This window comes from Piliocolobus tephrosceles, chromosome 6 (genome assembly GCF_002776525.5).
Source record: "Piliocolobus tephrosceles isolate RC106 chromosome 6, ASM277652v3, whole genome shotgun sequence".
In the NCBI taxonomy this organism is placed as follows: Eukaryota; Metazoa; Chordata; class Mammalia; order Primates; family Cercopithecidae; genus Piliocolobus; species Piliocolobus tephrosceles.
Genome location: NC_045439.1, coordinates 36,479,917 through 36,503,257, shown reverse-complemented (window position 1 = coordinate 36,503,257; position 23,341 = coordinate 36,479,917). Strand labels below are relative to the sequence as shown.

Below are 23,341 nucleotides of genomic sequence, written 5' to 3'. Positions count from 1 at the left end.
GCCTCCTGGGTAGCTGGGACTACAGGCATGCGCCACCACACTGGCTACTTTTTGTATTTTTTTTTTTTTTTTTTTGTAGAGACAGAGTCTTGCTATGTTACCCAGGCTGGTCTCAAACTCCTGGGGTAAGCAGTCTGCCTGCCTCAGCCTTCCCAAATACTGGGATTATAAGTATGAGCCACTGAGCCTGGCATTTTAATGATTTTATTCTCCATGGAACTTCATAGACACTGACTATAAACAGCTCAGAACAGCCTTCAAGGACTTCCAGAAATCCATCAACAGGGCCCTAATCACGGATCTGTGCCTATTCTTAGATGGCTCCTGTCCACATTTCCTAGGGTCTTGGGACCCCCAGTGGTGTGAAGTCAGGTTCATTATTTGCTCTGCCCCTGGGGAAGATCCCCCCTTCTCTCTTTGCCTCTTGCTTTCAGTCTGATTTATAGCTTTAGAAGGTTGGCCTGGAGAGTCTTAATTTAAAGCCTCTGTCAGAGGTTGTTACGTGAACGTGGTGCCAGTAAAAAGCTGTTTTCCTTTGGTTTTGCTCCTCTGTTGCCTCTTTCATGGCATGAAATACGACGTAGGAAAATAAGGCTACCAAATTGGGGTTGGGGGAGCTATTGAAAAATTCTTGCATAATCCTCTTGAAGTTGCCATGGCACCTTCCCAGCCAGGGGCTGAAGTCAAAATGCTGGATCTTTAAGCCAGGTTTCCCAAGGCCCCTCTCCCTGCTCAGTTTCTGTCTCTTTCCTGCTTCTAGATGCTGTTCTGGTGGTAGTCACAGTTGGAGGCAGAATCCCAAGTCTGATGTCTGTCAGCTGTTTTAAACTCCTCTTCCTCTAGCCAAGGAGATTCTGTTTAGCTTTTCTATATTTGCATTATGAAAACAGTAGTTTTTTTTTTTCACTTCCCAAATTCAAAATTACATTTTCTATTTTAATAGTGAATATGCTGTATGTGCCTGCCTCCTGGCCCTTAGATATTTTTATGCCCCTAAGGAAATATTTTTACCCTGCAACGAGAATCACCAGACTATTGTTTTCGAGCATTTTCCTAGCAGTGAGACATAGCATTGTTTTTCTAGCATCTGACTTATCTGTAAAACTGCACTGAGCTACTTTGTGTCTCTGTGTACTCCCATGGTTTGTTTAAACATGCACGCTTTACCTATATGTGTGTCATTAACAGAGCCATTATTTCAAGGAACTTGGCTTCTTTCAAGTGGAGTTGAATGTCTGTTTTTGATTGCTTGTCCTGTTGTTCAGTGCACAGCATGGATCTCCAGGTTGCTGATACCAAGTTCCTTGCTCTTAAGAAGGGTATTTTTGTAACAATCTGTAAACATTCAGTGGGATGCCCAGGACTACATTCCTGTCAACTTCTTCAGGAGAAGAGTTGTAGAATAGGGGTATGAAAAAAATACAGTGGGTAAATAAACAACTAAATGAAAAATAAAGTAATAGTACAGGTTTATTATGTGATTCTTTTGTTATCAAAAAAGAAGATGTGTGCACCTGTATTTCCATGTGTGTATGTACATAAAATCTAGGGAAGGTACAGTGTTTAACTTTGGCAGGATTATAGGTTTTTCCAAAGTTTCTTTTTTTAAACTTCTTTATAATAAGAAACTCAACACTATTTATTTTTAATAATTAAAACAAAAACAAAACCAGAAAAAAACAAAAAAGGGAAGCCAGGCAGGCTAAGTGGTTGATTGGGAAGAATTTTGAGGTAAGCGGCTGTGCAGATGTGAGACGCCCTGGAGCTGGCCATGCTGGACACAGGGTACCATGCACTGTCTCAGCCGGGGACTGGCTCGGGGGAAACCAGGTTTGACTGTTCAGACATGCTCATGTGTTCCTGAGGCTGCTGAGTGTAGACACCATCTGGCTGGGCCTGTTTTCTCTCCCATTGGATGGAAGCAGCATTGTATAATTCACTGAAATTCACTTGGCCTGCTTTGCCCAGCAGCGTTGGAGGATACGGAGGAGCCAAGGCTGGACCTTGTTTCTGCTCTTCCTGGGTGCCGAGCATCACTCCACATGAGGCTGATGGCGACGGCTCCATCCTGCTGTGTCTGGGCTTGGAAGGGTCTACGTGCACAGGCATTCCTGTATCAGCTTGCAGGGTAGCCAGGCTCCTGCACCCACCTCTCCTGCAGCCCATAGACAGCATCCGTAGGAGCCACTCTGAAAACAGTAAGATATTCCACCTTTCGGACAAGCTGCCACTCTGAGAAGGGGCATCCCTGGAGTCTCTGGCTGGCTTGTTGCTGCAGTTGAACCTATTTGGTGGGAATGCTAATGAATGCTGGCAGCAGAGATGGCCACAGGGAGGTTCTGAACCTCCAGCCCCCTCAGCGTGCGCTGACATGGGAGGCAGCTCTCCGTGGTAATTCATCAATGGGGCAGCTCATCAGTTCCTTGGGTCTGGGCCTGGTTCTTGCCACTTACTTTGGGTGCTAGACACAAAAGCCAGGAATGTTAAATCACAGGAGTGATAGTCACCACAGGCTGTGTGTTCTCTTGCAGAGAAAGTCTACTCGTGTGACCAGGAGAGGCAGAGTGCCCTGGAAGAGGCCCGGCAAAATCCCCGTGAGGGTATTGTCATCCCTGAGTGTGCCCCTGGGGGACTCTATAAGCCAGTACAGTGCCACCAGTCCACTGGCTACTGCTGGTGTGTGCTGGTGGACACAGGGCGCCCGCTGCCTGGGACCTCCACACGGTAAGCCCCCCAGGCGGGGTCCTGGGAAAAGGGACCAGCTGCTGGCTGTTCGGCATGCTGGCATCTCCCAGTGTTCCTGCCCTGGTTTGGTGGGAGTGCCTGGGAGAGCAATGTTTTCAACGAGTAGAAGACTTTCAGGTAGAAAGACCCTGGGACCTGGATTCTGGTCACAGGCCTGTCTCTTTCTAACTTAAGACCTTGGCACAGTACTTAACCTCTCTGAACGTCAGTTTCCTGATGAGATTATTGCCCTTTCTAAGTCACTAGTTTCCATGGATCAAAAAAGATACTGCGTGCAGCTCAAGTATCATTGTTATTATGCTTGAGTGGTTGAAATGACATGCCTGAACATGTCGCAATGGGAACATTGATGCTAAGATTGCCTTGTAGCTGCCGGACAGCACAAGGGATATCGTGCTGCCCACCTTCGGTGCTTTAGGCTTGGTGGCAACATAGATCGTTGCTGGGCAGTAGTGACTGAAGTAGGCTCAGTTGCCAGCCCCTCCCAACCCCCCCATATCTCTCTTTTCCCAGCTACGTGATGCCCAGTTGTGAGAGCGACGCCAGGGCCAAGAGTACAGAGGTGGATGACCCCTTCAAGGACAGGGAGCTACCAGGTGGGAGACGATGCTGGCCCTGCTGGCACCGTCACCTCCTTCTGTTCCTCTACCCTCTTATCATGCAGAAGAAGCTGCTTCCTCTTTGTCTGTTTCCCCATATGTAAGATGGAGCCAGGAGCCGTGGGATCTGCATCCCGGTCGGGGATTTATCCCTAATTAGCTCTGTGTTCTTGTGCACATTGCTTCTCTTCCTTATGCCTCTTCGTCTTTATAATGTAGTCATCGGGTTAAAATCCTGTCTCTGCAAGTCCACAATGCGTTGTCCATCTGAGGTCCATGAGGGCAATGTGTTGAGCACTGTGAGGTATTTTTTCCAGGGCTGTGAGGATAAGATAGCTTACAGGGAGGGGCTGTCCTGAGTGATGCGGACAGTGTCTGTTGCCTGCGTTGAAGAGGCAGATGACCTCTGGTGACACAGGACCATCATGGAGTGTGACACAAGACACATAGGCAGGGCCCTGGGACCTCCAGACGGCTGCTTTGTGGGTTTCCCCTTATTTATAGTGATCTCTGCCTGCAGGTTACAGTAAAATTACTAAATGTTAGTGTCTTGGAATCTTGTTTTCTTTACACAGCACAAAGTCAGATTAGTTCCTTACACAGCACAAAGTCAGATTAGTGCTAGTGGGAAATGGGCCACCTTTCCATGACATATCAGGACTCCAAGTGAGAACTGAAAGCAGAAAGCTCCAAAAGTCAGGGAGTTTCCACGAGGTTTGCAGAAATCACCCCATCACAAGAATGGAGTCATGGTGGCCAGGGTATCCCTTTTAGCCAACCCCTCAACAAATGTGAATTGAGATTCTACTATGTGCCAGGCACTGGGTATAATCTAGTGGTCAAAGTTGACATGAGACAGAGTGAAGGAGACAGATAGGATACGAATAAATGAATATGGGCATTTATAGATAGTCATGGTGGGTACTCTGAAGGAAAAGCAGAATGTGCTGTGAGAATGGCAGGGAGAACTTGCTTTAGATTCCACAGCTTCTCTGAGAAGCAAGTGTTGAACCTGAAACCTGGAGGATTTGGGGACAGAAGAGAATGAGCTAGTTGCTCGTTTCTGTGTGGAGTTACTGTGGAGAGGAGCATTGGGAGTAGTGTAGAGGGCCCATCTGGTGCTGGTGATCGTGACTTTATAGAACACCCATCTATCCAATTGTGTGGTGTTTTCCCCAGCTACGTGGTGTAGACATGGAAAAGGCGTATCTATAGAAGGTTCATCTGTGCTTTACTGTGTTTTGCTGGAATAGTACAAGGAGAAAAAAGGAACAAAGGACTTGAGAGTACTGGCAAGAGAAATGCTGTAGTTATAATCTAAGATGGATGAGGAGGGAAGTGAAAAAAGGAGGACACTCTTGGGTGGATCCGGTGGTAAGGTGTACTTAAGTCAACTTTGACCACTGGGGGTTCTCTCCCTGTCTTGCGCTCCCACAGCCCCTAGTTCTTACCTATAACACAGTATTTTTCTCGCTTTAGGATGACTGCTTGGCTATTAGCTTGGGTTCCCCTGTAGATGTGAACTTTACAAGGATAAGGACCTTCTGTATTGTTCACTGCTGTATCTCTAGCATTTAACGTGGTGCCTGAGTTGATGTCTAGCAAAAATGTGTGGAATGGAAGAAAATTGAAAGCCTTATTTGGTCTGATGGTCTTTTGTGGGGTATGGGTAAAGGAACTATGGAAGTTTATGAGACTCATCTGATCAGTAAACAAATCCCTAAAGTGGATTTGACTGGACAAGAAGGGCTTTGAGAAGTTCAGGAAAGGATGGTAGTTGAGAAAGCTGTTGACTTGATTATAACCTGGCATCTACCTTCAAATCTCATTTTATCTTTTAGGCTGTCCAGAAGGGAAGAAAATAGAGTTTATCACCAGCCTACTGGATGCTCTCACCACTGACATGGTTCAGGCCATTAACTCAGCAGCGCCTACTGGAGGTGGGAGGTGAGAATGTGAGCAGGAATCAGGCCCAGGAGAAAAATGTGGGGTCCCTGACTTTTCAGATGCTGAGGGAGGGTGGGAGAGTGGGCAGGGTTTGCGGAGGGCAAGGGCTAGAAGGTGATCTTTTTCCTGAAACCATGTCCCCATAGCTTTGACCTGCCTTCTGCCAAAAATCTTCCTGCCCCTCTACCTTCCCTATTCTTTGGGAGCTGCTTGTCCCTAGCTTTTAGTTACCTGCTTTATAGGAAAGTCCAGGGCTGTCTGCGACTTCCAGCTGTTTAATCTCAGAAGGGGATGGGTTGGAGTAAGAGTTCTGAATGGCAAGAACGGTGATGGGCATATCATGGGGACAGGGAGGACAGAGAGGAAGCACAAAGCACTTTGTGATTTTCTTCTCTCCTAGAGGGCAGGAACCAAATGCCTTTTTGGCATCCTGAGAATTCCAAGGAGCTCTTGGCAATGGAATTGGACACTCATATAGCCAAATCCAGCTTAGGTCAGGAATTGAGGTGGTAGCTGAGGCAATCCTGACGTGAGACTGAAATGAACATGCTCCCCAGTAACCAGCATTGCTGGCACTCGTGAGTTTGGCCCCTTAGGCCAGTCGGTTGAAGATGCGTGCGTGCATTCATCCATCTGCTTACCACCTTTTGAACATGGAAGACACAGCAAACACTGGGCTAAGGACAAGGTATCTAGGGATAGAGGCATGTCCCACCTTCAAAGGATGCAGCTCAGTGGGGATACTACACCATAGATAGATACTTACAAAATCTGAGGTGAGTGCTAGGACAGAGGTGGAAGAATGGAGAATGGTTGTCTAACTCAGTCTGAAGGAGTCAGAAAAGGCTTCCTGGAGGAGTTGATATCCGAGCTGAGTTTTGAAGGATAGATAGGATTTAGCCGGTCAAAGAAAAGAGAAAGCCATTCCAGAGAGAATGAAAGGATATTGTGGATCCAAGCAAGTGCATGTCTGTGGTTCCGTTAGGTTGGGCTGGGATGGATAGGCAGAGGAGGAGGAAGCGGAGGAGGTAAGAGTGGCAATCGTGAGATGGAAGAGATGGGCAGGACTCAGATCCCAAAAGGCCTGTGAGACATGCTGAGTAAGACTTCTGCTTATGAAGCCAGTTGGGGAAGCACAGCAGGGGCTGGCGGAGACAAGCGGGGGAGTGTTTAGGCTCCTTACAGCAGCAAGGGAGGTACCCTAGGCTTGGCAGAGATAGGAAGCCTGCCTCTGAACTTATATGGCTCACTGAGGAGGGAGCGCTAGTTCCCTGGCATCTGCCCAGAGGCAGAGCTGTTATCCATAAGGCAGGAAATGCAACCAAGAGAAAAAGCCTAGGCCTCGGAAGGACCCCAGCATGGCTCCCTCAGTGGTGATTGGCAGGACTGTGTGGTATGTGTTTAGGGTAGGAATTTAGGGCCCCAAGCAGAGCTGTTGACAGTTCTGCATCCTGAGGCAGACAAAGGCAGCCATTTTGAAAATCCAATTTTATATCAAATCAAAGTGAGTGCACACAATAGCCGAGATATGGAAACAACTTCAGTGCCCATCAATGGATGAATAAAGAACATGTGGTATATGTATACAGTGGGATAATATTCAGTCTTAAAAGAGAGAGAAATCCTGTTTTATAGGGGACATTATGCTAAGTGAAATGAGCCAGTCACGAGCACAAAAGCTGCATGATTCCACGTACATGAGGTATCTGAAACAGTCAGATGCGTAGAAGCAGAGAGTGGAATGGCAGTTGCCAGGGGTTTGGGGAGTTGCTAACCAATGGGTGTCAAGTTTCAGCAAAGCAAGATGAATGATTCCCAGGGATGTGCTATCCAACATTGTCCTTATAGTTAACAGTACGCTGCTATACACTTAGATGTTTGTTAACAGGCTAGATCTCCTGCTTAGTGTTCTTACCACATAAAATCATCAACAACAACAACAAAAAAATGAAAGGAGAAAAAAAGTGAATGCAGTGGTTGCCCATCTTGGAAACTGCTTGTTGGGGTGCTTGCCCTGAGCACCCCTATGGTCCTCTGAGCTCTGAGGCTGGTTTCTGGCTGTGGCTCTGTTTCTGCCAACCTGTGGGTGGGGGCCCAGCTTCCTCTAGGAGGAGCACAGCACTGTGTCTGAGAAAGATGAAGACAGGGTTCAATAGGCCCACAGACGGGAGCTGCTGGAGGCGGCCCGTGGCACTCCGCTGCTCAGTCTCCGAGATAGAGAGGATGGCATCCAGATCTCCAAGAAGAGGGAAGAGGTGAATTTTGAAAAGGCACGTTCCGTATTGTTGGCCTTTATGTTATTTGTGTTTAGAATATGAAAAAAAAAAACTGTTGTTTCATGCAAAAACAGGCATGAAAGATTTATGTTTTATGTTTATAATTACGTTTAGAAGAGAGGGAAAAAGAAAAAAAAGGAGGTCCATGGGCTTAAAAATTTCTGGTCTGGGGGCTTCCCACTTACACCTTCCTGCAGGCTCCTGGCACTGCCCCCCAGCTCAGGGGTCCCACCTGCAGTTCTGCCTGAGTCCTAAGGAGGCAGGACTTCAAGCTCCCCCTGGTTGCTTTCCCAAGAGCACTGCGTGGTCTCCGCTGTGGGTGGGGGACGCAGATGGGCCCTGCTGCCAGGGGAAGGTAGGTTTGTGCCTTATCCTCAAATGACAGACAGAAGGGATTTTTACAGGCAATGAAAGCTAAGAAATTTATAATTTTTTAATATCAGTGTGTCCTTAGGGAAGAGGATCTTTTTTCCATTCTATTTTAGGTATAATTTAGAGTTGGAAGAGATTTTTCAAAAAAATAATTGTTTTCAAAACATGTTTTTCATTTTAAGCTCATATTAGCTTGACCATACTTGGTTTTGATGGGAATGAAAGATTTGAACTGCCTTTGGTAGTTATGTTACCTAGAGGCTGGACTTTAGTCAAAAGACAGACAAGATGCTCCAAGAAATAGTTTAAAAATCAAGGAAGTGGGTGGGGAAAGGGAGAAGAAAGAGAGAAACTGCTATCCAGGAAGGTAGCTGCCAGGGTTACCAGCCTAGTAACAGGGTTTAAGGCCGTCCCAGATCTTCCCACTGTATTCAGCATAAGCCCTAACTCTGACCTGGGCTGGCCCTTCAGGACAACCTAGCTGGCCCCACCTCTCCTCACATATTCCTTTCCTTCCCACTATTGTGTTCCAGGCGCTGGTTCTCCTGGTTCTCCTGAGTTCTGATTCCTCGAACAAGTCAAGCTCTTGCCTGTTCCAGGACCTCTATGTCAGTTGCTCCTAGAATTCAGTTCCCCATCTTCCAATGACTGGCCCCTGCTTATCTATTTAAATATCACCTACTCCAGGACCACTCAATCTACAAGAACTGCCTGTTTACCCTATACCTCAGCACCCCTTTTTAACTCTCAGCCTAGCTTATATAATGGTCTGATATTTTGCTGGCTTGTTGATATATTATGTCTCCCCAAATCCAGTGAGAATTTAAGTTCTATGAGAGAAAAAATATTTTCTGTCTTCTTCCCTCCTGTATTCCCAGAGCTTAGACTAGTGCCTGGAACATAGTAGGTGCCCAATAAAATATGTTAAATGAATAAATAGCTAGAGGGACAGGGATAGATGGATGGATCCCTGTTTTGATAAGACCTCTTCCTGGCACACATCAGAGGGTCTACCAACCACCACAAGACCAAGTATAAGGCTGGAACCAGCTGTCAATTTTACTGTGGTGATATTTTGTAACCAGGGCCTGAGGGCACCCTGGCCAGGACCCAGGGACTTGGAGCGCCATGCAGACAGACCTTGGCCAGTTGTCCCTCTTGTTTGATGGAGGAGCAGAGGCATGGGGCAGCTAGAGATCAGGTAGCATGTCTGGAACAGGACTGACGAAGACAATGAGGAAATCCAGGCATCCTGGGTTTTGGCTTTGACTGTGGAGTTCAGGCAGAGTTGGGGCTGCAGGCATGAGGTTAAGGAAGCCACATCTGATCCCTCCTTTATCCTCTCAGGCTCTAGTAGTTAAAGCTGGACATCAGCTGAGGCCAGGGAAATAGTCCCATTTGGAGACAGTGGGAAAAAGGGATAGAAGGTGTTTGGACAGTGCAGAAAAAAGGTGTCTTCCTCCCAGTCTACTTCCTGTCGGGCATGGAGATGTTGGCTTTGCATCAACTCTCACGTTTCAACCTGCCCCTGGTATGAGATCCATGCTAGGTTCTGGGGCATTTGAAGAAAAGGGGATAGTTTCTGGCCTGGAGGGGAGATACAGAACAACCACATGACTGCAGTACAAAGTCAGTGGGATAATAGAGGCCGAGAAAGTGTTGTAGGGACCCTGGGAAGCCAGGGCGTTCGAGGAAAGGCTTTCCATGGGAGCGACCGTGGAGCCCCATCTTCACTTATGAATGGGAAAATGCCTGACCTGGATGGACCAGAGGTAAGGGCTTTCCAGCAGAGGGGACCATGTGGGTAGTGAGGTGTGAACATTGAACAGGGTAGGGAGTGTGGAGGGAATTGTAAGAAGTAGTATGGTTTACGTTTGGGAGTCGGGTTGGGGAGATGAGGCTGCAGAGCTGGGCAGAGCCCAGCTGGTGCCAGGCCCTGGGATTCAAGATGCAGGGCAGAAGGGAGCTGCAGGGTTAGGTGGGCATTTTTGCAGAGTCATCCTGATGGCACTATGGAAGCGGGATTGGGGAGCAAGGTAGGCAGGAAGATGATAGCAAGTGCCAACGTGAAAGGTGATGAGGGCATGGACCGTGGGAAAAGGACTATTTGCTGAAGCTTTTATAAAGAAATCAATAGGATTTCAAGACTTGCTAGATGTGGGGAGTGGAAGAGTGGGAGGCATCTACTCCCTTTTCTGGCCTGATTTAGTAGCAAAAAGCAGTGCCACAAATATCTAAAAATAGGCAGAGTAGAATGGGGTGTCTGCGAAAATTCTATGGCAGGTGCATGGGAGGGGGTGCCTTGCAAATATCATTGGATGATAGTCCCTCACGGTGAATGTTTTCTGGGTGAGTGAGTTATCCCTTTGGCCCCTCTGGCCAGGGCTCCAGGAGGCAGTGCTCCCATTAGATCGGCCTTCCCACGGCACCCATTAGCATTTATCAGTCCCAAAGGAAGATTTCTGAGATCTCAGCCGGCAGAGTCTTCTAGAGCAGGGGAACCCTCTCCTGGCTCCACCCTCCCCTAGGGAACGTCAACTTTGAGGGGAGGTGGAAAGGGCTGTGTGAGCCTCTTGGCCCTTCATGTGGTCCCCCGAGGGGAGACCGTACTGTGGCTTCCTCCTTCCTGCCCAGTGTGGTTGCCCGTTGATGGCTTTGCAAGGAAGAGGCTGGAATGTGGCTGACTTGGCATTTCCCAGCCGCACCCGCACAGCTGGCGGGGCCTGGACCCAACTCCAGACGGGGCTCAGTTGGTCTGCTTGGCTTGGCTAGTGCCTCCAGGCAGTCCCGCCTTACCTTCTCTAAAACTGCTTAGGACAGCAGAACTGGGCCCGAGATCTTGGCCAAAGCAGGTTTCCTTGTGGTAAGCAGAGCTGGCTCTCCAGCTGTGCGTTGCAGCCAAGGCCTGGCGAGGCTGAGGCTGCAGAAGCAAAACTGAAAGTGCTGTGGGAGAAGGGTGGCCTATGTCACCTCTGAAACTGGGAGAAGGCTCCGTGGGGCCAGTTTGGGGAGGAACTTGGCTCTAGTGGGTTTCCTCATCCTGGAGGCAGAAGTCAACAGGACAGCCACAAAAACAGCCCAGAGGTAGGGCAGACACTAGCATTGTCTGGCTCATGTTGTCTGAACCATATTCTTCTAAGATCTGGAATTTGGTATCATTTGGGTGTGTCTTTGCATACCATATCCAAGGAAACTTGGATATTTCACCTACCCAGTGAGCCCTTTTAGTAGAAGTAGAACTTTACTGTGGAGAAGTCTGCAGTGTGGACAAGTGAGTGCTGTTACACTGATCCTGCGGAGCCCTTGCTCCCTCTCACTTAGGTCCCCAGCCTTTGCCTGATGAGCAGCTTTGAGTCCAGCAGTCCTAACCTCCAGGAATATATGTGTGCTCATGTGAGACAGGTTGGGAGCCTGAGGCCAGTGTAAGCCTGGAGCTGGGAGGGGAAGGGGCAAGGCTTTGGGCTTTCTTGGGCTATGGCTTTGTGGTTGAGGGGGTCTAACTGTGATGGAAAGTCTCCAGCAAAGACTGCTTGAGAGATTCCTGAAGCTCTGGGGGAGGCCTCCCTGCTCCATGTCTATCCAGCACTCCCCCAGGAAAAATCTCAGGTTCTGTTCAGTTAACAGAGGCCTCTTGGATCTTCTTTTGCACACACTTACTGCTATGTTAGGACTCCTGCTGGATCTCAGTCTTAGCCAAGAGCTTGTACAAAGCGTAGTGGGTACCTGCTGTCAACCTCATCTGTGACTTAAGGCTGTTGCCAGGTCAGAAACTTGATTTACAGAGTTTTTAAATCCATTGCCTTCAATAGTTTTGTTGGAAGTAGGAAAACTATCCCCAAACCCCTCCAGCTGCTGTCTTTTGTCTCACTCCATCTTCTTTAAGCATCTTCTTCTTGGGCCATGGCTAGAGCCTCCATTCCTCTAGATCAAGGGTTTTGTTTGTTGTCTTTTTTTTTTTTTTTTTTTTTTTTTTTTTGACTTTGAATGGGGTTTAGGGAGTCCATTAAGCGAAAATCTGCAGACTTCTCTGTGTATGTCCATTTCTCTAGAGAGAGAGCTCATATTTTTGTGTAGGCTCTCAGAGGGTTCACAATCCCTCGTGGACTCAAAGCTGAAAATTTCTGCTATTAATGTACTTGGAGTTTGGCCTGGCCAAAGTGTTGGATTCCAAAGATGACCCTAGGGCTACCCAGCTTACAGGTAGAGGTAGGGCTGTCTTACTTGGGAGTTTGGGGGTTGTTTTGGCAGCCAAAGGAGTTCAGAAGCAGAGAGTATCATGCTAGCTGGGAAGGAGGGAGGAAGGCAGCAGGACCCTTGGGCCTCACAGGGCAGGCTGTGGGTCATGGCAGTGTTAGACGGAGCCCAGAGGCACTCCTTGGAGGGGCTCAGAGGATCTCTCCTGAGGAAGTGAACGCTGCACATCTCCACCCTGGCTGGGAGCCAGGCGGGGTGGGGGGCAGCAATCAGAAGTTGTGGCTGCCCTGCACTGCGAGGTCTTGGTGGGAGCGAAGAGAGTCAAAATGTTGTTCTTCTGGCAAGGAGATGTCAAGAAGGGAAAATCAGAAGAAAGGCAGGGAAAGGGGCAGGAGCCAGATGATGGTCACTCTTAGGCATGTAAGGAAACTCTTGGAGGTTGTAAAGTCAGAAGAAGAACTGCTTCTTGCTGCAAAACAGCGCAAAGGAGGGTGGCAGAGCTCTATCAGTGGAGTTGCTGAAAGCTGGACAGGCGGGAGCCCCAGAAACACGTGTTGGAGGGAGTGCGCCTCCCCTGGCAGGGCCTCTGGGTAGGATGACCTCATCCCTTCCCGTCTCAGTGACTGAGGCTTTATTATTCCAGCCTCTAGGTAGACATTACGCTATACTGAGCCTAAAGGTTAGAGGAAGAGCTGCCTTTGCCTTGGAACTCTGGCGAGGGGCTGAGCGGGAAGGTCCCTGACTGCCTCCCCCATTGCCTGAGAGAACCAAGTTCCTTCCTTAGGGGCCTTCTGTCTCTCCCCCGCAGCCTGTGTCCTCCCTGCTATTTGGGGAAAGGCAGAGACAGGCAGATCACTCCCCTACCTGCACCAACAGCATTTCAACAGAATTTTCTGCCTTTGCAACTGGTATACACTGCAGGGGCCATCTTAAGAGTGAGTATTGCAGGTAAAATAGGGAAAGATGGAAAACCCCAGAATACGGTGCATGCTGGCAGAGACAAAAATCTGAGTTTTGCAGTGAATAACTTCATGCCTGTTTGAAAGACCTCCTGAGCCTGGTTTCCATGACAGAGTAAGCAGATTTCCTAAGAGTTAGAGGCAGCTGGCAGCTCTCCATGGCTCCCTCACACCTTCCGCCAGGTACTCTCTGAGTTAAACCTGTCAGGATGAGGTCCCCTTGGCAGATCCACTAATTGCGTCCTCCTGGAATCAGTCCAGGATGGCCGGAGTACCTGCCCAAGACTGAAATTCACCTAATTAGGAATAGGCATCTAACAGGGATGGATGATTGGCTCCCCCCCACCCCCACCCCATAATGGAACTTCTTTTTCGCTGAACTTGGAGGTTACTTGGGGGGATGGGAGAGGAGGGAGTTTGCTGGCTTGTTCACAGGGGAGGGGTCAGAGATTATCTCCCTTCTGGAAAGCTCAGCAAGCCCCAGAGAAGAGAGGGTGGCATGACAAATGCCTTGAATAGCTTTCCCACCAGGAACAGCTTCAGAATGTGCAGACAGGCCTTGGACCCTGGTCTAGGATCCGTGTGGAACAGTGAGCCCTCTGCCCATCTTTTGACCTCTGGTAGTCATGCACTCTGTCCCAGTGCCCTGCACACTGAGGATGTGAATGTGTGGGGCTCCCAACCTCAACCTTATTCTCCTTCCCCAGGGAAAGCTGCACCTGACCACATACACTAGATCACATACACTCAGTGCCAAACCCTGGGAACAGGAGCCATGGGGCTCATGGGGTTCCATTCTCCTGGTTAGTGATCCCAAGAGGCCCCTCTATCATAGACCCATTGTTGGCTTTAAAAATTGTAAATAGTAGTTATCACCCTGACTCCTTTTTGGGAGAAAATAGGACACAGCTAAGTAAATAACATAGATGGGTAGGCCATTGCATGCAGTTACACATGTAGATGTAGATGTTGGTCTTGTAACCTGATGAGGGGCTGTGTTAGACGTGCTTGTGACTCTGCATCTGGACACCAGGAAGTGTTCTTGGTGACTCCAGTCCAGTGTTTCTCAGCAGAATCACCTGGTGATCCTGGTGAATATGTGGTTTCCTGGGTCCACCCCAGACCCCCTGACAAAAACCTGTGGCTAGAGAGACTCATCCCCAGTAGGTCCAGGCTTTTCCAGTTTTAGAACTTTTGTTTGTGTCTGTCCCAGTTGCTTTCTTCTCTCAGTTCCCACTGCACGGGGTGTCCAGCAGTGATGGACCATGAGGTTCCCATGAACCTCACACCCCACATTTAGTCGTCATGACTGTTTTCACCTTTTTGGCTCTGTCTACTAGAGACAGTGAGCCACCTGAGGCCAGGGGTGCACCCTCCAGGCCCTGGACTGGCACTGGGTGTACAGTGGGTGCTCACAGCACCTTCCCTACAGTTACATCCACCCCAGGGCACATGTTTACGTGTGATGAGCAGCTGGTCTGCAGTGAGTGCTAGGCAAGGGGAAGGACAGTTTGGATTCCAGCTCTGGTTTATTCAGCGAATTAGATCAAGCCAATTTGTCTTGAGCACCCATTGTGTACAAGAACATTTTTGGCTTTGGCAGAAGGTAGGCATGTTTGTGTAATAAGGATTACCCACTTGGGGAGCCCTGAGAAAAGAATGGTCCAATCTTGGGATTTGAGTCGGAGAGGATGGCTTGATACCATCACAGGCTGAGCCGCTCTGGGTGGACTTCGGCTTGGAGGAGCCATTTCTACCTGACTTTCTCGGGGGCAGTCGTACCAGGGCTGATGCTTCCTGCAAGATCCTGAGTGGTGTTCTCTGGGGTGGGGGTGTTTGTCCATGGCCCAGGTTCTCAGAGCCCGACCCCAGCCACACCCTGGAGGAGCGGGTGGTGCACTGGTATTTCAGTCAGCTGGACAGCAATAGCAGCAATGACATTAACAAGCGGGAGATGAAGCCCTTCAAGCGCTATGTGAAGAAGAAAGCCAAGCCCAAGAAATGTGCCCGGCGTTTCACCGACTACTGTGACCTGAACAAAGACAAGGTCATTTCACTGCCCGAGCTGAAGGGCTGCCTGGGTGTTAACAAAGAAGGTGAGTGCTCTCCCCTGTGCTCCTGGCCTTTCAATACTTGCCCCCACCCAGGCATGGGACCAAGGGCTCTCTGATAAATGAGATCCCAGGTACTCATCTGTTCAACAAGTATTTGCTGGGAGTGTGCTATGCTTCATGCTAGATGTTTGAGACAGTGGCGGAATTGACTGATAAGGTCCCTATTCTTGCACAGAAAACAGGGCTTAAATAAGCACTCACATGAGCTGTGATTGTGTGATTAAGTGCTGTGAGAGTGTGCTAGGGTGGGCCAGGCTACCGTCACAAGTAGATCCATACATCATTGTCCGACACAGTGGAAAATTTTTCTTTCCCATGTAATAGTTCAGCATAGTCGCAGGTTGTAGTGTGTGTGTGTGTGTGTGTGTGTGTAGGGGAAGGAGTGGGGCAGGGATTGCTCTATGCAGTCACTCTGGCATCCAAGCTGAGAGTGACTCTGCCGTCTTCATCATGTGGTTTCTGAGGTTACTCTGGGGATCATCTCCATCCTCAGTCAACCAGATGGAGTAGACGTGAAGCGGTGCGTGTGAGGGAGTTGTATGGGCCAGTCCTGGAAATGACACACATTCCTGCTCATAATTCATTGGCCGGAACTCAGTCACTAGGGAAGGGAACCCAGGAAGAGGACAGCGTGAATTCTAGTGAACACTAATAAGCTCTGTCACAGCAGGGCAAGTGCAGAGCGTTGTAGCAACATATATAGGAGCACCCAAGACACTAAGGGACAGACAGCCTTGGAAAAATTTGTGAAGGAAGCAATGCCTAAACCAGGGCTCAGCAAACAATGGCCTAAATGCTCAATCTAGTCTGTGGCCTGTTTTTGTACAGCCTGTGAACTAAGAATGATTTTTGCATTTGTAAAGAGCTTTCCTTTTTTTTGAAAGAAGAATGTATAACAGGGACTGTACATGGCCCACAAAGCCTAAAATATTTACTATCTAGTCTCTTGCAGATAAATTTGCCAACCCATGGTCTAACCCATTACTGGAAACATGAGTAGGAGATGGCCAAGCAGAGAAGTCAGGAGTGGGAAGAGTGTTCTAAGCCGAGGCAAACGAGGAGTGAAGCTCTGGAGGCAAGGAAACAGTTTTCAATGAGCTGAAGGATGTTTGTGTGACCAAAATGAATATTTTAACAGTGATAAGAAGAGCAGGGATGGTGACAGGAGGCAAGGTGAAGTTGGAGAGTTTTTAAATTCAGATGAAAGAGTTTAGACTTTATAAGGGTAGTGGAAAGCTGTTGAAGGGATTCAATCAGATAATTGATAGTATCGGTTTTTCTTAAAAAATTATTCTGGTTTCAGGGTGGGACATGTATTGGAAATGAGCAAGACAGGGTCACCCAATAGGAGGCATGGCACAGTCCAGGCTAGTGCGATGGAGGGCCAAGTTATGAAAACGCAGCAGGGTAAGGGGGATGGAGAGAAGTGGGTGATTGGAGATCAAGCTGGTTTATGGGGCAGAGGTAGGTTTGTTCAGCTGCAGGTAGGGCTGCTCACTGAGATGGGCAACACAGAAGGAAGAGCAGGTTAGGTGTAGAGGGATGTAGAGGGAGCCCAAGTATGGTTTGGACACGTTGAGTTGGATGCATGTGAAGGATGAGTGACTCTGTAATGCCCGTGAAGGGTTTGAAGATGCAGATTGAGGTGATGCTGACTTATCTGAAATGAAAGCTTTGGAAAGCTGAGATTTCCTAGGGAAAGAGTTTAGCAGAAGACAAGAAGGCATTTTCCTTGTTCCTCAGTTGTCAGAGTAAACCCAAAGAGTAGCATGGGAAATGGATGGGTTCCTATAGGAACCAGGGCTTGGGACCTACCTTCTCCATGGCCGGTTTCTGGCCTTGGTTCTGAGGCTTACTGGTGTGTGACTTCATCACTCTGGGCATGGCTGTCTGATACGGATGCTTCTCTGTTCCCATAGTACTCTGAGTCTCCAGGACTCAGCAGTGTTATGGTTCAAACCCTGCCTCTGCCCCGGTCTCGCTCTTTCACCACATGCAGCTTGAGTGTACCTTATCCGAAATGCTTGGGACCAGAAGTGTTTGGAACTTTTTGAGATTTTGTAAAATTTGCATTGCACTTACTGGTTGAGCATCCCAAATCCACAAAATTTGAAATACGATATGCTCCAGTGAGCATTTCCTTTGAACATCATGTCAGCACTTAAAAGGTTTTGGATTTTGGAGCATTTTGGATTTCAGTTCAGTACAAATTACTGAACCATTCTGCATTTCAGTTTCTTCACCTGCTTAATGGGAATAATGCTAGAGTCTATCTCGTAGGACTGTTGTGCTGATAAAATGGAAGTGAGTGAAAGCATTTCCTATAGTGCCTGAGAAATTGAAGTATAATTCAATAGAAGTTCAATATTACTATTCTTCTTCATAAGATGATTGCCTCTCTCAGTAGCACTTACCACACTATGTTGCAGTTTACTCTTCTGATTACCCCTTGAAGCCAAAAGGATTCTCTCTCTCAATTCTTAACCTCTAGCACAGTACATGGCACCTGGTAGTTCATGAAGTCCTTGTTAAATGAATGAATAAGTGAAGGAATGAATGGATGAGGGGGTTATCCCTTCCAGTTACATTATGCTCTGACACACTTGGAGTTTGTGGTCCTTTCGCAGAGCACAGGCAGATGGCCAATATTAGGAAAAGACCATCCAGTGTTAATGTAGACCCCAGATATACCAGGGGCACTCCTGGGCTGAGCGATGATGCTCTGTACTGACCCTGCCTTCGGCCCCCTTCCTGGGCTGGTAGTTCTGGTCTGCACAGCACACAGAAGCCAAGCAATGGCTGAGTGTGGTGAGCTCAGGTTCACTGAGCTCAGGGACCCCTCCTAGCCTTCCTCTGAAGCCTTTCCAGCTGACATACAGGACCTGCCAGAAGTATCCAGAGAACACTGTGAAGTAAAATATAGATTTAGGGATCCCTGATTACCTGGATGTTCCTCCTCAACCCAGACTCAGCTGCGGACAAGTGTTAGTTTCAGTTATTCTCATAGCTTTGCCCACAGAGGCCCCTAGGGTGCTTTGGAGTGCAACTGTCATTCTTCTTGGCCCAATTGTACACCCTCTTGACCCCCCCACTGCAAAGGTAGGACTGTGGAGACCAGAGAGCTTTGGAATTACTGTTCACCCCTAAACACACTGCCTGATTGAAAGTCTAGCCAGAAAGCCCGTGTCTGTGACACGTCTCTGCATGTATATGCACATGCCTGTTTGTGCATGTCTCCGTGGGTAGGCCTGAGTGTGCATGTCTGTGTCTGTTTGTACAAGGTCTACACTTATGTCTTTAAGTATGGCTATGTGTGTATGTCTGTACATATGTGTGCATGCATTGTGTATATGTCTGTGTATGTGCATGTGTCTGCATATGTGTGTGTATGTGTGTGATGGAGTGAGGTAGAGTAGAACATTGAGATAGGAGGAAGAGGGTATGTAGGATTAATCAACGGGGTGGGGTGAAGTGGAGGCTGAGTAGACTTAAAGCCTATGCAGAGGCAGAAAGGATTCCTGTGTCCCCCCTCTCCATTTCAACACACACCACAGGACACACTGCTCTGGACCCATGCAGCCCAGAGCTAGAAGGCTCTGTGGGTCCTCTAGTCAATTTTTCAGTCTAGGAGTCAAGGTTAGCCCAGAGAGGGGTAGCGATTTGCTCAAGGGTACATGTGAGGTACCACCACTGCTGGGGCTTAGTCCAGCCTCAGGATTCCTGGGCCAGACTGCTGTCCCCTCCAGGAGAAGGACCCCAGTGTGTTTGAAGATGTCGCCTTGTGTGAGCAGGCCAGTCTTGGTTGCCTGGTGAAGCCAAGGGAGTGGCCAGTGGGGGAGTCTGGGGAAGTAGGGGAGCAGACCAGCCTGGGGGCAGTGTGGGCAGGAGTAGAGGTGTTGCAGGGGATGAGGGTGCCACCAACAACCTGAGCTGGGAAGCCCAGTTTCCAGGCAGGCAGTGCCTGTGGGATGACGGACCACTACTGAGAGGCCCAGGAGCCGTGTGGGATACCATGACCGGCACAAGTTGGGGCTGGAGTAAGAGCAGAGGCCCTGAAGTCAGATGGGCCTGTCTTGATTTTAATCCCAGCTCTGCCACTTACCGGATCTGTAATCCTTGGCAAGTTACCTAAACTCTCTAAGCCTCCGTTTCCCCATTTGCGAAGTGGAGATGATAGTACCTACCACAATGATTTGGTGAGGATGTAACCAGATAATGCGTGTGAAGAACTTAGCACGATACCTGGTACATAGTGAAGGCACAAAAGAAATTGGTAGCGATAGAGGAACATGTCCAGCGAGTGAAGACATGACTTTCAGAACTGCCCCCTCCATCCCTCTGCTCCGTTGGGCGGCAGAAAAGCCCCTGTGGTCGATGGTGTGCAGCGGCTCCGGGAGCAGAGCCTATGCGTTGGTCATCCATCCCGTGTTGTGCGGTGCCCTCTGGTGGGCTGTGAGGGTCTTGCATGCTAGGTGAGGGCAGAAGCTGGCTGGGGGAAGGATGCAGAGTTTGAGGACCACTAGAGTTTTGGGTCCAAGGGACTGAATTTTTGGAAATTCCACTTGAACACAGATATTTTACCAACCAGACTCCTCGCTGAGAGCTGAATTCTCTGATAACATGCCTCTTTCTTCACTTTCCCAATTTATAAAAGCACCTTCACTGGGATCATTGTCACAGCCCTGTGAGGCAGGTGGGGTGGGGTCTACTGCCTCCTTTTCTCAGAACTATCAGTTCTTCTTTTGCCTTGTCTGAGGATGCCACCTGCCCGGGGCTCAGGCTTCTTCTCCCTCATCCTCCCTGGTGGCTCAGAGCATCATTCTGGAGGTGGCTAGCTAGGTTGGAATTCGCTTTGCCGCGTGGAAGCTGTGCCATCCTGGGTGGGTTGCTTCATATCGCCAAGCCTCAGTTTCATCATCCTACGATGGAGATAACTGTATCACTCTCAAATAAAGTCGTTCTGAGGATTAACTGATAGGACTTAAGTAACAGGATTAGCACATAAGCCTCTATGAAAAATAGCTGGTTACAGCTAGCTGTCCATTTTGCTTCACACATCTCAGCCTGGTGAGCAGGAGTGCTGTGCACCTCCTTTTTAGATGTGCTGACTTTTCTACTCAGCAAGGAGAGAAGTGGCTGCTGGAGGGAGCGGAGGAAAGGTGGAATTTGAAGTTAGCAGCCTGGTTCTGCCACTTCAAACCTGCCTGCCCTGGGGCTGTCACCTTCTTTCAGAGTTTGTGTCCTCCTCTGTAAAATTGGATAAACCGCTATCCACCCTGATATCTACCCCACGCCCACTCCACCCCATGTCCACTCTCTCTTTCTCTAGTTGTAAGGAATATTGGCGTAACCCAGGGGATGTGGAGCTGTGGCTCACATGACCAGTGGGTGGGCTTGGGTTCTGCAGCACTGTACACTCCTCAAAGTCCTTTCTCCTCCTCCATGAATTCAGTGGATCCTCAAGGCAATTCTGTGAGGGAGGCAGAGCAGAAGCCGTGCAGCTGTGGTTCTAGCTCCCAAGTTCTAGACCAATCCAGAGAGGTTTAGGGGCGTACACAGAGTCACATGGCCCTAAGCATCTCAGGGCGGGCCCAGCTCTGATGTGCTTGCCCCCAGCTCCCTGCTCCTCTACAGGAGACCAGGTCCTGCTGGAGCAGGGATGGAAGTTTCCACAATGGCTCAGCCCCCCGTGGGGAGAGGTGGGTGTCAGCAGAATGAGCCTGGGACTTTGTGTAAGTCACTCATCTGCTCCGAGCCACTGCTAGATTCCTTCTACCTCCGACATTCTGTGACTTGGGGAACCAAGACCTGGGACGGTTCTGCCCAGGTGCATCAGCACCAGAGCCCTTCTTAGTGGATAGCTGAGGGATTGCAAAGAGGTGCCCAGCAGGAGCCAGGCCTTATGGGAAAGGGACTTTGCCTGAAGGCGTTGGCCAGTAATAAGTTCACCTGGGCCATAGACACCCACAGAGCAAAAAGCAGGGCCAAACAAACTCTTTGCTCTTTCCCAAGTTTGCTCTTTATTCTGGGGGCCAGAGGGGACAGGGAGCCAGGATACGGGAGAAGGCGCCAGTTCTCTGGGTCAAGGCCACTCAGTGTCACGTGTTCCTGGTTTGTTGCAGATGGTAGCCTTGGTACAGTTTCCCCCGGGGAGAATGAGCAGGCATGAACCCGCTCAGTAAGTTGCCCCTCTCTGGGCTCACCAGGGATGGAGGGATTGGCCAGGTGACTTAGGCTCCCATTTTCAAGTTGTTTGCTGAGGACACGGGAGAAATATTGGGTCAGTGCCCAGGGGATTCTGCCATCCCCACCTGTAAACAAACCCCTGCCGTTTCCACCCCAGCCCCAGGCTGAAAGGCTGGCGTGTGAGAGTAGTGTGATTTGAACAGAGTGCACACCCTGCAACCCACACTTCCTAGACAAAGCCTCGTTCTCTCCAATGCCAGACTTATTTCGGTTGCCATGGTGGTACCTCAAAGTGGCAAAGGACAGGCTGGTAAAAGATGCTCATCTGCAAGTCCAGGTGACCTGTGCCCCACCTAGCCTCAGAGCTGACAGCAGGTGGAGAAGCTGCACTTGTGGGGAAATTGATGGACATAGTTGGATTTCTCACAATGTTTTTGTTTTTTGCATTCTCCTTCCTCCTCTCAGTAGGACGCCTCGTCTAAGGAGCAGAAAGCCCAAGAGCAGGTGGAGAGTCCAGGGATGCAGGATGGACCACCAGACACCTAACCTTCAGCACTGCCCATGGCCTGGCCACATCCCATGTAACATAAGTGGTGCCCACCATGTTTGCACTTTTAATAACTCTTATTTGCGTGTTTTGGTTTTGGTTTCATTTTAAAACACCAATATCTAATACCACAGTGGGAAAAGGAAAGGGAAGAAAGACTTTATTCTCTCTCTTATTGTAAGTTTTTGGATCTGCTACTGACAACTTTTAGGGGGTTTTGAGGGGGTGGGGTGGGGGAGGGTGGTGTTGGGGCTGAGAAGAAAGAGATTTATATGCTGTATATAAATATATATGTAAATTGTATAGTTCTTTTGTACAGGCATTGGCATTGCTGTTTGTTTATTTCTCTTCCTCTCCCTGCTGGGGGTGGTGGGCGCTCTGGACACATAGTCCAGCTTTCTAAAACCCAGGACTCTATCCTGGGCCTACTAAACTTCTGTTTGGAGACTGACCTTTGTGTATAAAGACAGGAGTCCTGCAATCGTACTGCGGACTCCACGAGTTCTCTTCTGGTGGGAGGACTATATTGCCCCAGGCCATTAGTTGTCAAAATTGACAAGTCACTTGTCTCTGGGCCTTGTCCAGGGAGGTTGGGCTAAGGAGAGATGGAAACTGCCCAGATCCCATGGATAGCCCGCACAGGTACCGGCTCTCACAGAGTCCATACGCTCCTGCTCTCCAGATCCCCAGAGGGCCCAGCGTTGGTGGATACACCAGTATCTTACTGACCTTCTGAGCAAATTATCCACAAAGAATTGGCATTACGTCACTCAAAACGTTTTCATCCATGCTTGGCATCTACTCTGTATAAAGCATAAGAGGGGAGGCAAAGAAGAAAAAGACACACAGCAGGGCCTTTTAAAAAGTAAGTGTTTAATATCTAAGCAGGGGAGGAGACAGGACAGAATGCCTACACTGAGGGATGTGGCACCAACGGGAAACTCTTCACCTCCCTGCAGACCTACCAGTGAGGCTCCCAGAGACGTAGCTATCTCAGTGCCAGGGGCAGATTTGGTATGGCCTCTCCTCTCCTCCATCTCCTGCTGTTGTCCCAGTGGCTGTCACAGGCCTGGGTGGGTGGGTTGGGGGAGGTGCCAGTCACCTTGTTGGTAACACTAAAGTTGTTTTGTTGGCTTTTTAAAAACCCAGTACTGAGGTTCTTCCTGTTCCTTCAAGTTTTCTTATGGGCTTCCAGGCTTTAAGCTAATTCCAGAAGTAAAACTGATGTTGGGTGTCCTATTCTGCCTCCCTCAGAAGGGCCGGGGTGATAACCCGGCTACGGGGAAATCCTGGCCCAGCTTTCCACAGGCATCACAGGCGTCTTCCCGGGATTCCAGGATGGGCTGCCCAGCCTTCTGGTCCGAGGCACAGCTCCCTCTGCCCAGGTGCTGTGCCAATTCGT

The 23,341-nt window shown here is 49.0% G+C and overlaps 1 protein-coding gene across 2 annotated transcripts in view; it reads left to right on the top strand.

Annotated features, from left to right (window-relative positions):
- Positions 1-22,261, top strand: part of SMOC1 (SPARC related modular calcium binding 1) — a 149,320-nt gene extending 127,059 nt beyond the window's left edge. Inside the window, exons 8-12 of one of the 2 annotated variants that reach the window (XM_023182838.2) lie at positions 2,532-2,724; positions 3,259-3,341; positions 5,186-5,291; positions 14,944-15,188; positions 21,858-22,261. In XM_023182838.2, the coding sequence (XP_023038606.1) occupies positions 2,532-2,724; positions 3,259-3,341; positions 5,186-5,291; positions 14,944-15,188; positions 21,858-21,874 (644 nt within the window). In that variant the 3' untranslated portion in view covers positions 21,875-22,261. The remainder of the gene's footprint in view (positions 1-2,531; positions 2,725-3,258; positions 3,342-5,185; positions 5,292-14,943; positions 15,189-21,857) is intronic. The other variant, XM_023182845.2, reaches the window with a different exon arrangement.
- Positions 22,262-23,341: the final 1,080 nt, after the last annotated feature.